The 18688-nt window shown below is 32.3% G+C and overlaps 2 protein-coding genes across 4 annotated transcripts in view; one reads left to right on the forward strand and one right to left on the reverse strand.

The window, feature by feature from the left end:
* Positions 1-9618, forward strand: part of VRK2 (VRK serine/threonine kinase 2) — a 103888-nt gene extending 94270 nt beyond the window's left edge. For both annotated transcript variants that reach the window (XM_079791555.1, XM_079791557.1), the window contains exon 14: positions 8555-9618. The gene's annotated coding sequence lies outside the window, so the exon portion shown is untranslated. The remainder of the gene's footprint in view (positions 1-8554) is intronic.
* FANCL (FA complementation group L) overlaps positions 1-18688 on the reverse strand; it is a 59612-nt gene that overhangs the window by 22080 nt on the left and 18844 nt on the right. For both annotated transcript variants that reach the window (XM_079791562.1, XM_079791561.1), the window contains 2 exons: positions 10042-10138; positions 5176-5244 (listed from right to left, as the gene is read on the reverse strand). In XM_079791562.1, the coding sequence (XP_079647688.1) occupies positions 5176-5244; positions 10042-10138 (166 nt within the window). The remainder of the gene's footprint in view (positions 1-5175; positions 5245-10041; positions 10139-18688) is intronic.

The raw sequence follows: 18688 nt of genomic DNA on the forward strand, positions 1-18688 counted from the left end.
ACCAAATTTATTTTTCTTAACATCTCTGTGAAAGAGGAAAAGTTCATTATTCCATATACATATGACCTAAGATAAAGGGCAGTCATGTGACTTGTTTGAAATTATACAATTAAGTCAATGGCTGAACTGTAAACAGAACCCAGGATATCCAACTGCTAGTCTGCTGCTCTAACTAATGGATCATGCTCCCTGCTATGTAATAGGACTGTTTCCTTTAATTACAAATTCTTCATTCTCCATCAGATTATCAGCCAGAGGCTTTATCATTAGTTTTGCTCTTCTTGCATTCATGGCATTATTCCAAAAATATGAGATTTCCATGTTAAAAATATAAAGACCACTGCTTACTGTATAATACCAAATCTGAAAACTCCAACCACCCTGGCAAGAATACTTCACCAAGCCTGCACTGAATGGCACATTTATAGGTAGAACTGCAATTTTAACATCCATTTTGGATTGGTCAGCGACCTGGAGAAAATAAATTTTTTTATAGAATCATTAACATCAGTGCACTTAAAACCTTACATTAGGGGATTCTATAGTCTCATTAGTCAACAATATTCATATATATGATCTGTACGTAAAAGTCCAAAAGATAGATTGTTAAAGACACATTTTGGAGTATTTGTCATGTTGGGAAGCAGGAGAAGATTAAAATCATGACATGTTCTTACATTCTATACTAAAATCTATTTTAAAAACATAATGGAGTAAACAAAGTAGATATCTGAAAAGAGGTGTGCAGTCACTCGTCTTTGGGAAGCACTCTGTGCTTCTTTGGCACATCACAGCAGCAGTGGTAGCAGCAGCCTTGCCCTTGGTGCTGATTTCTTACTCCTCTAAATGTCTCCTCCGAGCCAGAATACACTGGCTGTTGCTGATCATGCTGTGAGACACCTGCACTGGCTACTAGGCTTGTCATGACGCACAAAACCCTACCATCTTCAGCTTGACATTGTGCAAGTTATAATTATTCATCCAAATGAATATGTCAGAGCAGCAGCAGCAGACCTCTCATCAGAGCAAGAGAAAAATACATCAAAACATTATCAACCCAGCAGGAAGACAGGGACCATAAGGAAAATTACCCATTTTTAATATGGATGCCACAAAGCCATGTCTATTATTTTACAAAAAGAAAGGAAAATAAAGATCTTCCAAGTTTAAAGTCCAGAAACACTGAATCCAAAGAAAAAATGTACAAAAGCAGAAAAGGAATGTTTGTTTGTTTTTTAAAATCAATTATCTGGAACCTACTAACAGTCTCTTAAATGTTTGCTATTAGACTACAATAGTAGCATTTATTTTGGTTGAGAACCACAAATGTTTAAAACTTGTTTAAAAAAAAATAATTCCCACAAGCAGAATTGTTTCCAACAGGTCAATGAAAAAAAGTCAAAAACAGCAAACAAGTCTGATACTGCTTCTTACTTTCAAAACACATCGCCAACACTCTTCTCATACCTAAAAGACTCAAGAGTTCATACCCCTGGTAACATCACCAAAATACTTATGATGTACAACTAGACTTTAAAAGAATAGATATATATTATATTTTGAAAATTTTCTAAAGTTTAATGGCATGCATAAATGAAAAATTGAAATCACTTCCCAATCTCCACAAATGAAGACGGCACATCCAAATGAGCATATATGGAATAGGCAAGTGTAAATAGATTCCTATCTCATACTTAAACAGTAAATAAATATGAAAAATACTTAACTAAATATGAAAAATGTGTAACTTTTAGAACAATCTATCGAATATAGTTTCAGAACAAGATTTTTCAATTCAAGACCAAAAAAGTAGAAATCATAAGGAAGAAACTGCTAAACTTCGGATTGACAAAATATATCATACACAAAGTTAAAAGACATGCCTCAGGGAGAAGATACTAAAATTTCAAAATAACCAACAAGAATCAGTATCTAAAATATATAAGGAATGCTTATAATAAAAAAAAAAAATTTTAAATAGGCTCAGGTTATAAACACGGTAATAATGATTTATCATTCCTAATAAGAATTAAGGTTAGAATAAAATCAGACTAAGATTTGGAAGGTTTTTGAAAATGTAGGAATTATTATGCATTACTGGGTAGGAGTATAAACTTATATAACCAATTTGGGTAGGCAATTGGCAACATCTAATAATCCCAAAGAGGCACATTTCCCTATAATCCTGCATTTTCACTACTAGGTATAAGCAGCACTAAAAGTCTCAAAGGTGTACAAAGAAACATGTTAGGATGTCACTGCAGCAAAAAATTTAGTAAGAAATTGCAAACAACCTTATCAGCAGGGCAACAGATAAATTAACTGGTAGATTCACATAATGGAATGATATAAAGCATTTAAAATAAATGTGCCACACATGCATGGATCATTGGTAAACCATTGTAAAAACCATTGTAAAAACATTGTAAAAAATCAGACTGCAAATGTGATAGAAAATGGCATAAACAAATGTAGCAAAAATATGCATAGATAGCATTCACATCATTTAGGGAAGTGGTTACCTCTCGAAAGGAAGAGAGGGAAAGGAAGAGGAAAGGAGAGAGGTAAAGGAGGGGTAAATCTTAGTTGTTCCAAAAACACTTTATTCCTAAAAGAGGACAGAAATAGGGAGAAAGATATCTGAAGCAAATGTAACAAAATATTAACATCTGTCAAATTTGAGTTGTGGATAATAAGGTATCCAAATTTCTTTCTGTACTTTGCTACGAATTTTAGTATATTCTGTAACTTAAAAATTAATTTGTGACATTCCAATTACTACTAATTAATTCTATTTTCTTGGAGCTAATACAAAACAGAACATTTGTATGACCCAATTAAATCTAAAATTTGAATTTAAATTAGTATTATAAACACTTCATACTTATATATCTAAGGCACTTGAACTAGTGTTAAGATACAAAATTTTAAAAATTTTCTTCAAAGATTTTCTAGTCTAGTATAGTCACACATTAATGTTGCTAAATGGCAAAATAAGGTAAGTGCATTTTTCTGTGGAGATGCAAACTTTTTTCACAGATTAAAATCTGGGGAAAACCTGTATAGTTATCTACATTTTAAAAAAAACTAAGAAACATCAAAAACATATTCTTCAACCTTGGGTTTTGATAAATACTGAAGTAAAATTTAGAGATAGCATATCTGGAAAGAGTAATACAATCTGGGTACAATATTATTGCAGTCTCATATAAAACAAAGATAAAGCCGGGCTGGTGTTGCTGTGGTTGAGTATCAACCCATGAACCAGGAGGTCATGGTTGGATTCCTGGTCAGGGTATATGCCCAGGTTACAGGCTCGATCCCCAGTAGAGAGCATGCAGGAGGCAGCCAATAGATGAATCTCTCTCATCACTGATGTTTCTATCTCTCTTTTCCCCTCTCCCTTCCTCTCTGAAATGAATAAAAACATGTTTTTAAAAATCAACAAGGATAAAGCTTACAGAGCCAAATAAACAATGTATATTAAAAAAAGAAAAGCTATACAATTTATATATCATTCCAATTCTTTTTTTTAAAAGTCAACACACTATTTCCTACCCTATATAATAAAAGTCTAATATGCTAAGTGTCCGGTTGTCCATTCAACCAATCAAAGCGTAATATGCTAATGATATGCTAAGGATGCTCAACTGCTCACTATGATGTGCACTGACCACTAGGGGGCAGTCAATCAGTCAACTAGTCTCTATGATGTGCACTGACCATCAGGAGGCAGATGCTCCGACCAATAGGTTAGGTTGTTGCTGGGGTCCGGCTGATGGATCGGTACTGAGGGAGGTGGGCTGGATATGCCCTGGAGCCCTCCTGTGGTCCCTCCCTGGCTGGCCAACCTCCCGCATCCCTCCCCAGCCCCGATCTTGCACTGGTGGGGTCCCTTGGCCTGGCCTGTGCCCTCTTGCAATCCGGGACCCCTCGGGGGATGTCAGAGAGCCAGTTTTGGCCCGATCCCACGGGCCAGGCCGAGGGACCCCACTGGTACATGAATTCGTGCACTGGGCCTCTAGTATATTTATGATACATAACAGAATACCAAAAGCAAATCACATGGCTTTTCCTCTCCTTTATTTTGCTTTTTTCTCTATTTCCATTGAAAGGAGAAAGCCTTTTTTTATTTTTAAAGAAAAAAAATGAGAAAAATAATTTTGAATATATTTATACAAATGTAGAACCTTCACAAGACTATTTAAATGCTGTTAGGCTTTTTTTCCCCAAAAAAACTTCATATACAGGACAATGGCTTTATATATTTCTAGCATAAATTTTCACTTGAACGTAACAATATTTCCTAACAAAAAATATTTGTAAAATGTCACTAGGAATTTTGTTTTGTTTGCATAAGAACAGAAATGTGTGACACAATTTACCAATGAAAGAAGGACCATGCCCATCATCATTAGATTGTTCTTTGAACTTAACTGCTACTATTCTGCCAGGTCTTCAGAAACCACACATATAATGTTGATGATGGTACTACTGAAAATCATACCTTATAACTATATAATGTTACAGTTTACAATGCACTTCTAAACACATTATCTTATTAGCTATCATCAATGTATTGAGAAATTCAATTGACAGGAGCAGGAGAAAGAATCTCCAATATTCTTCATTCAAAGTATGAATTTTTGGAAACACATACAAAAAGAAAATTGTCTAAGTCCAAGGATGAATGCAGGAGAAACACTTAAAAACAATAAAAAAGAGTTGAAAGGGAAAGGCTTATATTTTTAATCATAACTCATTCTCTTTTGAAGATTCTCTGATATTTTGTCAGCAATGTTAAAAGATTTAACAGTCTGAAAAATGTCACCCAATTTTCTACTTACTGCTCACTGTTTTATAAACAGTGCTTTAGAATTTAAATTTAAAGCAAAATTTCTGTCAACAGAGCTTCTTCATGTTTATCTATACTGAAGCATAAAGATCTAAAGGCTGAATGGTGTATTTACGTGTGTGTGTGTGTGTGTGTGTGCAGAGAGAGAGAAAATGAACATAAACTACTAGAAAATATAAAAGATATACTCTAGAAGTCCTGTTTATAAACAAATGCTTACAGAAAACTAAAAGAAAATCACTTTATAACCTATAATGGCCACATATAAATAAATAGAATATGCTTTTTTAACTAGTTAAAATAAATTTTTAAGAATGTACCTGTGGAGTCCAGGAAACAGAAAATGAAACAGGAAAATCCACAAAACAATCTGGTGATTCCGCAGGGTACTATGAAAAAGCAAAAATATAGGTTAATTTTACTTCTGTGTGACAATTTCACATGAGTTATTTTAGAAAAACTGATTAGGAATAGTATTATAAATGCAAATGTATTATATATAAATATTTTGATCTTACTGTTAGAGATGTCAAGAACTGATTAGCAGTTAAATTATGTTCAAGAGGTACAAAGTTTGATGATTTGGGGGTAACAACACAATCAATTTTGATCAAGGAAGAATGAATGAAGTCAGTGTTAGGTGAGCTGCTAATGTGATTGCAGGGAAAACCACACTCTATCTCGGTTTCTTATCTTTAAAATAAGAGGTCAAACTAATTGATATTAGTTTCCTTTTAGTGTAAAATTTAATCTCAAATAGCCTGCTACTATTTGAAGAGGCAGTATCAGAATCAAGAAATGCACAAAAATACAAACAATTCTTAATTATAAAATAAAATGTATTTTCCACAATTAAGCAATTACTTTTAGTAAGAAGATTTTTAAAAAGAATAAAATGCTTCTTTATTAAGGAAAAACAAAAGTAATAGTTTTAAGCCAAAAAAACATTTTCATGGTTGATAAACAGAAAATCAATTCTTTTAACAGTTTTCTACAAAAAGTGGAAGTCATTATGAAAAATCAGGTTTCTAAGTTAAAGACAAAATGTAGTTATTCTTAAAATCAATTTTGTTATTAGAGAATTGTACTACATGATTTCTCTAAAATGCAATTCTGGATTTTTCAAAGTCACATGTAATTTTAAAAATACTCATTTCTTTCCATTAAAAAGCTAAATTTACTAAAATAAAATTAGTTTTAGGAAAACTTTCTCTCATTTGACAGACTTTAAAAAAAAGTTTTAGATTCACTTTTGCAGTTTATTTTTCACTACTTTGCTGAATAAAGCAAAAAGGGACAAAATTATCACTACAGTATTTACAAAATACCATTGAAGTCAATGCTCTGAAATGAATCAACATTTAGTTATAATGATCTGTTGACTGGAAAGAAAACTTATTGTAAACTCTGACTAATGGTATCTGGTTATGCAGAACTGATAACACGAAGACAAAAATACAGGAAACTATATAAAAATATAACTATACTCTAATTTGGAGGGAAATTTAAGAAAGGTCAGGCCGAAATTAAAGAGGGAGCTCTATTTCAGACAATTAGCAGGTGATGTATTTAAGAGTATAACTGCTGTAATCACTGGAAAAACAATTTGTATGCCATTTTTATTAGGCATGTGATTATATCAAAGTAAATGTAGGCAGACTTCAGCTTTCATTAGTTCTGCTAATTAATTTGTGTGATCTTGGACAAGTCAGTAAACTTCTGTTTTTAAGTAAAAATGACGAAAGTCAACTAAAAGGGTTATAAAATTTCTTTTTCCTCTAAAATGTTAACAATCTGTAAAACTAATAATGCACATTTGAAACCTCCATGGGTCAAAAATGGAATATTTAGTTTGCTTTGGCTTACTGCTATTTATCTCCCACTGATGCTGACAATGAACAATATCAACTCTCTAACTTAAATCATCAATCTGAGCAAGAGTATGAACTTAATGAAATATTTATTGTATTTAGAGTAGATAAACCAAGTAAAGCACCTATGACTTTGGAAGTAATTAAATACTTATAACTCATTATGCTAAAAGAGAATATGATCTTATATTTAAGCAGGACTCAGTAGAATAAATGTTATGTATGTACACTGACATAGAAATCTAGCAATTGAACGAAAAAGCAGGCTATGCTAAATATAACATGATCTCACATACATAAGTGTGGGATAGTTTCTGGGATAATATCTTTAAAATACATTTTATGTATAATTATTCAAACATCTAAACATAAATTAGACTGATTTATTTGTAGGTGGCTTTCTGTATATCTATTATAAATTAAATGCATATATCGTGTGTGTTAATTATATTCCCATTTAAGATCAACTTTATTTACATAATAAATTTTACAAAACTGCACAGAACCTAAAAGCACAAATTTATGTACTTGTGGATAATTTAACATGAATTATGAAGTAGTATCCTAGATATTCATATTCAGAATCATTTGTATTATAGTACTAACTACAACACAGATAACTAAAAATATTATAAAATAACTATCAAAATTCAGAGTTTTCAGTAAGTAGGATAGGTATATATAAAATCACCAAAGACTACCAAAAGTTTCATTTTAGAAGTATAATTGACAATAAAAACTCCACATAAAGGAATATTAATTGAAAAATAAGTCTAGCAATTGTTTTAAATTAAAATATAGTATAAAAATCTCAATTCAAACGATTCAGTCAAATCAATAAATATTAAATAATTCTAAAATTATAAAAGTGCTTATTTTTGTCACATCCAATATATTTAAACTCTAATATAGTTCTAAGAAAAATTTTAACCCAAACTGTTCTGTCATTGGACCATCTAAGAGGCTCCCCAAGTAAATACATACAAATTGCAGATTTATAAAAATGGCCATCGGAGAGAGAATGCCCAGCCTCTGATACACATCTGTGATTTGTTTTTTCAAATAACTCTGATCTAGGCCAAAGCTGAAGAAGCACTAGGCTACTTATTTTCCTCAAGGAAAGATAGTACTTACATCCCACAGTTCAGGATATACTATAAGTATTAAGTAATGCGTAAAAATACACTTTATGAAAACAAAAAAAAATTAACTATTTCCCTTACCATAGTTCTTTTTTGTTTATATATTTATTTTTAATAGGAAGCATCTAGTCAAATTGGTACTATTTTCTTTGTGGGTTTTTGGAGATAGTAAGGGAAGGAGCAGAATTGGAAGTATGTATACCAGAATAAAAATACTTCAGCTAATGAATTTCTTTACAATATATGTAAAAAAAGTTTTGTATATTCACAAAATAAGCCTTTTTTAAGGTTTGTTTAAAAAAAAATCAACTTGACCCTTTAAAATTTAGCCTTGATTAAGATTTTGCATTATGTGCTTTTTTTTCTGACACATAAATGTACCATTTTATTTATTTTTATTGATGTGTCTTTGTGCTTTTAATACAGTTTCAGCTAATCGCTATTTTTAACTGACAATCCCAGATCCAAATATTCCTAGAAAAGAAATGACCACATCTAAAAGAGAACTTAGGTCTGTCTCTATGAAAATGGAACTAAATGGACAATTAAAGACTCTAGTAAATCATACCAACGTAAGATCCATTCAGTTCCACTGTCTTTTCAAAAAGTAAAAAGAAAAAAACACATTTGTTTTTCTTCCTAATTCTTTCCCAACTCAAATAAAGCTTTCTCTTCTCTCTTTCCAGGGCATCCATGATAGTGTTTCACAGCTATTGATACTGCAAAAATTGACAGTTGAAAAGATTCTCCAGAGAAATATTAAAAGTGTCACCTTATCTACCTTGTGAAGACATAAGAAAAAAGGAAAAGACTAATAGCTACATCCTCGCTCTCAATACTACCAATAACATCATTAACTAGAATTAATAATAACATCTTTGTAGGTATAGGTATAGGTAGTGCAGACTTAAAGCATTATCCCTTCAGTAAGTAGAAATGCTTGCAAAAAGTAGGCTCTTAAAAAAAAAGAAACAGAAACAAATAAAGCTTTGAGGGAAATGACAGAACCCTTGCCACTGGTAGTATGTGTGACCTTTGGAAGGATAAAGACAGTTTTCTCCTTGGTTTTTAAAAAAGCAAAGCTTAAAAATTAAAAGAGAAAATAATTTATGTTTATTTTAACTAAAATATGCATGTAACTTATTTTACAAATAAGATTTCTAGCCAACTCATATTTTTTAGCACTTATCACACGAGTCTTAAAATTATATATGCCTAAACATTCTGTATGTGAGAAAAGAGAGGTAATGAGTAATTTCTCAACTTGTCTGATATAGAGGCACTATAAGATATCAACTTTTCTGTGTCACCCAGTACAGCTTTATATATTAATTCTCTCTCATGGAAAGCTTAAATGCCAGGCACATTTTTAAAAAGGACAAACACAATTGATCTTTTCATCACTGCAATCTTCTGAAATAGAGTTGATTGATGACTCCTGGGAACAATAAAAAAAAGATGTCCTGGTTTTCTCAAATTCTTATGTTTCCCTAGTGATTACTAAATAAATGATTAATATGCTGAACTTGCTTATTCTACTTATTTCTCAAAATTCACAATCTAGAACTAAAAAATAAAGATGAAACAGGTATATTTTGTGCCAAAAATTAATGAATAGTTATAGATCACTAGCCTATAAAGGCCCTGTAAAGAGAGGCATAACCTTGGCAAATTCTTAAAATAACAGAAGTAAAAAAAAAAAAAAATCAGCCAAAACAAACATACAATAAAAAATACGCGTATGTGTATGTCTGTGTATGGTGGTTGGAAGTGGGTCAGAAATAAGAACTACAAAGGTAATTCATAGTCAAGTTGAAGACAAAAGACCTTCAGTAGAACTTTACTTGGGATAATGGAAACTTCCAACTCTTTTCTGTATTGGATGTTACAAAAATAACATTTTGGTACTTTAAAGCTGCTGAATCTTATTGCAATATTTCTTTTTTATGAAGTCTATATTTTGATCAAATTTGAACTAAAATAGTGACATGAAATTATATCTAGGCTTTTGGAAACCTGCTGAATTTTCTTTGAGGCTTTCCAAAATAATTTTTTTAAGTACCATATGTACATTTTTTAGAAGCAGCTGGCACTTCATTAGATTGAAAACATTAACAGAGGTCATTTCACGAAGCATTTCCTGACCACAATAACAGTTTAATGAAGCACATACCTTTGCCTTCAACTTGAGAGTGATTAGATGCTCTCTACCAGAAGCATCTTCAGCTTTTAACTTGATGGTACTGAAGCAAGAATCCACATATACAAGTCTGGTGAGAAGAAGAGAATAAAAAGTGATCATACTGGGGAGGACAGGACTGGGGGGAAGGGGGAAGAATGGTAGGATTCGAAATGAAAATATTTGCTATATTCCTATTAATCCATTGCAAAATTAATCAGAGGGATTTCTGCATGCCAGCCCTTTATGCTGCTATATAGATTTACTGCCATTAATACACCAGCCTAGTGCTTAATGTAGTCATAGATCTCTGGATTATTTACAATGTGTGTCAAGGCTCATGCTGTGGTCAGTGAGCACTATGTTTCGGTTTTCCATCACTGGAACCTCTGGCACACACAGCATGTTCCTGTCAGCTTCTACTTATGTACACATTAAACTTCCTGTCAAAGTCTTTGATCCATTTCTGTAGTTTTATACAGTATGAGACTCTTATGCTTCCTTTATTTGTTTTCTCCATGATGAACTTTTCCTTTATTATCAATAATGTTACTATACAAAAATCTGGCCGATATTAGTTTATACTCAAATTGATCCTCTAAGGAAAATGCTGCATGAGCACAGGTATAGCCTGATCTCCTAACAATAAATTTTCTTTTTCTGCGATATATAGCTTCTGACACTTAACCTGGGCATGCATTCAAGATGACTAATATTTTAAACATATAGCACAAGCATAGTTGTTTTGGCTTTAAGTTGCTCTAAATGCATGAATTTTCTGCAACGGAAACCAATACCCTTTGAAATATATCATTCTGTAAAACTATGGTCCCTTGAGTAGCATAAGCTACTGCCAAAAATGTTCAAATTTAGTAGTATATTTACTAGTGAACTGGGCATGTGGATATTTTTTGACATTTTTACAATACTATTCTCTTGTAAAGATAAAAAGTAGCCTAAGAGTATTGCACAACTTATCACCCAGACTGATGGTAAGACCCATTAGAGTTCAGCACTAACATTAGCCTTCTAACCCAGAAAACATTTTTTTAACATCACTGTATGCTGCTTAGTCACTGGCCTGGGATAATAGTGAAAGTGGGTCAATTTCAAAAATGCTGGGCAATAAAGTTGTGGAACACTATTTGTAATAAAAAATAGATTTAAATCTGAAAAAGGCACATATCTTCAACAACAAACTAAAAGATAAGATATCTTTATCAGCAGAAGAATGTTTATCATAATCTATAAAAAGTCTAGGGTCTTAGAAAAAATTATTCCAGAAAAAATGTTTACTTACACAAAAATGTCAATGATATTATACATAAATGTTTAATCACTAATTTCTTTCAATTATATCTGTAAGCATCTCAAATTCCCCTACCCCAAAAAATATAGAATATGAGACTTTATCACACATTTTATCAATATAACTCTAAGTTCAGATATATGGGCACATAACTCTTTGAAAACATCAACACTTCAGATTCAAGATGCTGATATAGCACATGCATTTATTTATATCCTCTCTTTACTCACTAAAAAATAATTTTTTTAAATGTAGATAAACCCATAGTTACAAAAAGAATAAGAAGGAAATAGCATCAACTAAAGCAAATTTTCAACAAATTTTATAAAAATAAAAAGTGGTTTGAGGAACACTGGGTGACAAACACATTAAAGACAAAACAAAACAAACAAACAAACAAACAAAAAACAGAAAAAGAAGATCCAGGGAGCAAGATAGCTGGTAAAGAAAGGAAAGGAAGAAAGTCTATAGAATAGAGGGTATGATATATATGAGGAGAAATAAAGGGAATGTTTAATAAAAAAAGGGAAGGGAAAATTTTAATCTAAATTATAAACAATGAAGCTATGTTAAAATTATAATTGTTCTACCATTAACTTTAAAATGAAAAATATTTACAAGTCATAAAAAAATCAAACTGCTTACTAATTACAATTTTTTAAATCCAGCAATAGACAAAGCTAAAAGAATTATAGCTACAGAAATGAATGTAAATATATTTAACCACTGCAAGATGTGACAAAAATTGACAAGTAGAATGGGGAAAGAAATGAGGAGAGATTGGGACCACTAAAACTTGTAATTGCTAATTTGAGAGTAAAAGATACATATCATTAATTAAATGGATATGAAAGAAGTTTAAGGAATATTAAATCTAATTGCAAAATAAAAGAATAGTAAAGAAAGGAGAGAGATGGTGGTATAGGAACTAAATCCTCTTTAATTATAGTTATCACTATGTAATTCCTAAAACTAATAAATCAAGCAATTTTGAATATAGGCATATCACTGAAAAATATGGAAGTTGCAAGCATGAATATTTCAGAGTATTTGCCTCAGAGAATAAGACTGGAGTTAAAAAAAAAAGTGTGGGAAAAGGCTGCTGCTTTTCTTTATAAGCCTTATAGCGTTTATAACCATGATGAATATATCCAAAAAGAGAGTAAGAAGGGTGAGGAGAGAAAAGAAACAACTATATCACCAACTAGTCCTTTTTGTATTTCACATTGCTGCTCCTCATCCAGATGTTCTTAGACAGAAATAAAAGTTCTAGTCTTTTGTTTCCAGTCACACAAACAAAAGATTATCATTTTTCCATAAAGTTGAAGACACAAATAAAACATTAGATAAAAATGTCATGCTCAAAATATGGTTGTGCAGTCAAAATGGTAAGATTAATTTTGTTAAACTTTAAGAAGTCTAATAAAGCAGTAAAAACATTTATAACTTTAGGTTACTCTCAGCCTAGTCATTTGAAATTAAACATTTTATCCATGTCGATTTCTTTCTACTTTGTTTCAGGAACAGGGAGAAATCTCATGATTATTAACACCTTGAGTACATGTGACCTACACTGCTACATGACCTCCAGTATTTCTTCTCATTTTCTTCTTTTGGTAATAGAATCCCTGCCTCTATTGCACCCCTAACTACACCAAGATTTAGCAGGGCACACTCCATTCAGCTAGCAATCCTTCCCAGCTGCCCTTGGGTATCAGCCTATCACTAAATTTTAGACTGATAATAAAAGTGATTGATATGTGCATCTTTTGAATTATTTTTATTAACAAAATGTTGCCTAACCCTCTCCAGTGCCCCTCTCACTCTCCCTTCCTTTAGACTAGATCTGAGCAATATAAGCCAGCAAAGACCATGCAGACAAGAACAACTCTCTTAGTGCCACTCTGACCACGGAAACAATCAGCAATAATGGAGGTATTCTACATCTGCACTGTCCAAAACAACAGCTACTCGTGACATGTGGCTATGGAGAACTTAAAATATAGCTATTATCGACACTGAAATTTTAATGTAGTTTAAATATAAATGCCAATAGCCACATGTGGCTAGTAGCTACTATACTGAACAATTAAGCAACAGTAGATAGTTAAGAAACAAATGAAAGAAACCTGGGTTCTTGGATGACCTTGTGGGACAGCGCCACCTGTACTCACTCTTGACCATCTGCCTACCTCTGAGCTGTTAATGAGAGATTAATAAAATTCTATCTTGTTTGAAACATTGAGGATTTGGGGTTCTCTTTGTTAATAGCAGTTTAACTTGTACCCTAACTAAAAGAACATACTTCTATCCATTCACAATAGGAAAGAATATCTTAGTGTTTGGTCTATAAAAAAAGATATTATAGAGGGGAGAACAGTGATAAGCTCTTACAAGTAATTTAAAAAATCATTCTTAAAAAAGTCTATTTTAAATGATCTACTTTATTGTTTTGGTATCTTAATTTAAACAACATAGAATAATATTTACTCATTTAAATAAGGTAAATAATTCACTTAAATAATAAATTTTAAAAACTTTCATCATTGGAATGCTCAATATTTTTTAAAGTTGTGAAATCACATTTAAAATAAGGAGTTTGGGTATTATTACTTTGCTAGGCACATTCAAAATTGACTAAAAATATAAAACATATATATAAAATCTAAAGAAATAAAATATACCTTTGGCACTTTACTTTGTATTTATCACTTGCTGCATTTCTTTGTAAGTATGCTTGCAATAAGTAAAATGGCACTAAACTTGGCAGTTAAGTTTTATAACACTTAAAAAGGATACTTCAGCTCAGGGAGATTTTTGTTGTTCTTGTTAGTAGCTGAATGTTATCAGTAGAGAGCAGCAGAAGGAATGTGCTTTTATCTCTTGAAATAGTGTACCTATTTTGACCAACAGCCTAAGTTATATAGTTTTTCTTTTATTTAAATATCTAGGTATATTTACATAGTAATAACATCAAAAGGTAGACTGGAGACCTTCATGGTTTAATAAAGCATCAAAGTTTCTATTTTTACCACTACTCTCAAGTTTAAGCATTAATACTTCAAACCTACATTTCAAAAAGCAACCTCCCTAATTGGTGTCTTTACTTCCTGTCTCTTCTGTACACCAACCTATACTGCCTTCCATGACTACATTAATCTACCTAAGTAACTCAAAACACTCAATGCGTCTCCATCAACTGCATATAAAGAATCCTTAGTTTAGCATTAAGACCCTTCAGTCTGGCCCTTATATTAATTCTCTTATGTGAGCAAATGATTTACTCAAAAGTTCAAAAATGAATTGTACATTTCCATCATTACAGCCTTGCCTCCACCAACCCCTCCCTTTTAAGTCTTTCTATATTCCTTCCAAGCTTATCCCAAAACCCACCTCCTCTACGAACCTTTTTAAATTATTTGTAACTCAAAAGCACTTCACCTTTCTTAAAACTCTCACACTGCTGCTTTTCATGTAAGTTTATTGCTTTTTATAAGGAATATAAAAGTTTTACACTTCTATATATGTGCCAATGCTCTATGTATTAAATGAACATGGAAAAGCTATTCAGACCGGTTCATGTTTATGCTTCACATGTGTGTTGTAAACAACTGAATGCACATTCTGTTTAAATTAGATACTATCAACACATAACCAATTTAGAAAAACAAAATTTTTCACCATTAGATAATTTGTAGTTATTCAATGATTTGGATATGAATGAGGAAAAACATTCTTATAAAGGTAATTTGTTAACGTCTATGTTCTTTTGCATTATATAACAAAAGTTATTACTGGTTATAATTAAATCGTAACACTAATTAAATCTCTGTAAAACTCATATACAGTCTGACATTTTTGAGTGAACTAGTGTCTCAACAACTTTATAGAAACTTTAGACAGGGATTAACTGAGTCACATAACATGTTTCTTTTCAACATTCATTATTAGTTTCGATCGAAAAATGAAGGAAATGTGGCTCTCAGGGAGGTTACGTTACATGACCGAGGTCACACAGCTGGTAAGTCAGAATTAAAGTCCTTGTCCAGTTATTGAAATTAATTTAGTGTAAACAAGTATTCCATTTACTCCAATATGTTATATAGTTCTTTGAAATTCATTGAGAATTATAGAACATATCATCATCACTGGATCAAATCCATTACTAAAATAATAGGCTTAATTAAAAATCTAACTTAATATATGTTGAGATATGTTAACAATCCTTCAGTGGTACAACAAATTAGGTAAAACTCAGCTCTTTCCCAAGACAAATCTGAAAGGCCAAATACCTGAATTCTACTCACTCTGATAAATAATATGCTATAAAAATGATAAAACCATCATATCACTTCCCCATTTAATCTCTGAATTATCTGGGGCCATGTGATTATTAAAACAACCATAAGATAGGCTATAAATAAGGTGACTATGGATTTCTTCCAAACTGGGACACTTCTGAGACTGACAGGGGTCAGGATAAAAGGCATTCATTAATAGAACTATCCTAGGTAAAGTGAGATGTAGATCAGCCCACCTGTAACTCCAGGACATTCATAGTACCAAACAGACAATCCTGATAAACACCAAGGACTCTGTTTAATTCCCATTGTTTTATATAGCTACTCTACAAAACAACACAAGCAGAAGTTAACACAAGCCCATCAAGACATCTTTTTGCATCCCTCACCCTTGTGAATCAGCATAACACCCAGCTGTCATATCATCTTCATCTTTACCCTTTGAACAACTTGCTGTTTTTAGTGTGCTTTTTAAGAAGTTTAAACATGTATAGAAATTATAACAACAGCAATTAAAATTAAGACAGCTACTAATTCTGTATCATTTCTAACTTAATTTTTTATAATGCCTGATCCTATAGAGTTAATTAGATATGTCAAGTATGTAATTAAAAAACACAGCAAGGTCTTCATTAACTTAAAAAGATGTTTCTTTTATTATCAGATTTTATTATTACACTAACAAATCTATAAGATTATTGTTAAGAATGCAAAGGAAATATGGATATATTGACATGGTCTAGCAATCATTGAGATTCTCATAATCCACTTAAACTAGTTTGTCATACAAATCATTATGTGTATCATTTTTAAAAGATCTATATACTGTATATAAAAGCCTAAGTGACCATCCTACCATTCAACTGGTAGTTATGATGTGCAATGACCACCAGGGGGGCGGACGCTCCAACCAGTAGCTATGACACACACTTACCACCGGGGGGCAGTCACTCAACACAGGAGCAGCCTAGCTGTGGTGACTTGGCAGCTGCAGTTCTCAGGCAACGTACCTGGAACCAGAGAGGAGGGAGCCCGATTCCGGGGTGCATCACCCGAGAACCTCCCTCTCGCAATCCAGGACCCCTCAGGGGATGTCGGAGAGCCGGTTTCAGCCTGATCCCCACAGGCTAAGCTGAGGGACCCCATCAGTGCATGAATCCATACACCAGGCTTCTAGTATTTTATTTTATTTTTTGCCATTTATACCACTGCTTTTATTTTTTAATTTAATTTTATTGTTTAAAGTATTACATATAGTAGTACATATATCTCCTTTTTCCCCCCCATAGACCTTCCCCCAGCCTCCCCTACCCCCTATCACATGCCCTCATAGGCTTCTAGTATTTTAAATGAAAAAGCTAGCTAGCTGCTGAGGCAGGGTCTCAAAATGTAGCAATTCTAGTTTGGGGACAGTACAATTCAGGTCTCAGTTTTAGTTCTGAGTGTCCTGAAACCCAGTATTATCAGTGTGCCAAGTATACCTGATTTAAGAATTAAGATGCAAAAATAAAACTGATGGGAGATTTTCTTACTTTACCAGTGTTGGATAAATATTGACAAATCTTATTCTTTGGCCTCTCACAACCCAGAAAGAAATATTCTCTTCTGTTAACAGTCTTTATTTGTAAATCTATGAAACAAATGATTAGGTAACAGCTATATACCTAATTCAATCATGCATCCTAGTCACCATGATTAAACTATCACCTTTCTCAAATCTAAGCCAAGAAACTGTCTCTCAGGATGCATTAATTTTGCATATGGCCAATTTTATCCATAGTTACACACTGAAGGTACTTGAGGGAACTTTATTGAAGGCTGTATATCAGAGCTGACCCACAGCACAACTCCAGGGAGCATCATTCACATACACAAAGCCTGAGCACTGACATGCAACCAGCCTTGGCTGTATACACTCAATTTATATATACAAAGTTGGGAATATAAATATATATCTTGAAACTTATGCTGAGAATTAAATAAGAATTATATAAAGTGGCTAGCACAGTCAGTGGCATATAACAGCAACTTCATAAATGAAAGTTCCTGTGTGCAATGACCTTAGTCTAAGGTGGAGACCAACATTTATATTGTGATGAAGGTTATGGTAGAGGCATTCGTATCCTTATTTTTGCCTTTCACCTATTATCTAAGTTAGAGATCTATCCCTTTTTCTGTCACATCACAATATGTATAATACAAAGCAAAAGTCAATACTTTCCTTTCATCTCTAAAACCATATATTCCATAAAGTACTTTATATACTTGCACTACTTCTCTTTATAACTTTGTTACTAATGGCTCTCAAGAAATCCTATAATTATATGTATAGTTCTTATCAGTTAGAATTAAGTACTACTGTGATTATCTACTTAAATTCTGACTCTTCTACTAGATGTAAGTTCTATGAACAATCTAAGTCTTGCCTATGTATCCGCACTGCCCTCAATTATAGGCATTCACAAATAACAGTTAGTTGGAAAGAAATGAATTATTCAAAAATTTTATATTTAAATTATCAGTGCTTCAATTAATTTTTACTGGAGTTCTCTGAAATATGTCACATTCACATAGAAAACTGTTTCAAATTCACTTTATCAATTTAACAAAACAAAACTAGAACCATTACCTCTTCCCTTTCCACTCCCTTCATACATCCTTAACTATTTTAACCCTTTGCACTCGCTTGCTTTTTTCTCGATTCCTTTATTCTACTCAGGATTTAATTTTTTAAATACCCCAGATTTTACAAAGCGTGGCAGTAGAATAAAAAACTGGAGTTTCTTTTCATACAAACTTATTTATTTGGATTTTTTTATATTTCAAATTATTGACACATTCAATAATTTAGCTACCGATGCTAACCGTGTCAAGTCACACTCGACATCTGAGTGAAAAAGGTTAAAAACTAAGGTCTTAATATTAAGCAACTGAAAATAAGTCAAAATAAATTTTCTCTATTCTGTCACCTTACATCCAAAAAATGGCAGGGTCCATGTCATCAATGCCTTGAAACACACCTTCATAACCT

This window comes from Cnephaeus nilssonii (assembly GCF_951640355.1).
Source record: "Cnephaeus nilssonii genome assembly, chromosome: 15".
Classification (NCBI taxonomy): Eukaryota; Metazoa; Chordata; class Mammalia; order Chiroptera; family Vespertilionidae; genus Cnephaeus; species Cnephaeus nilssonii.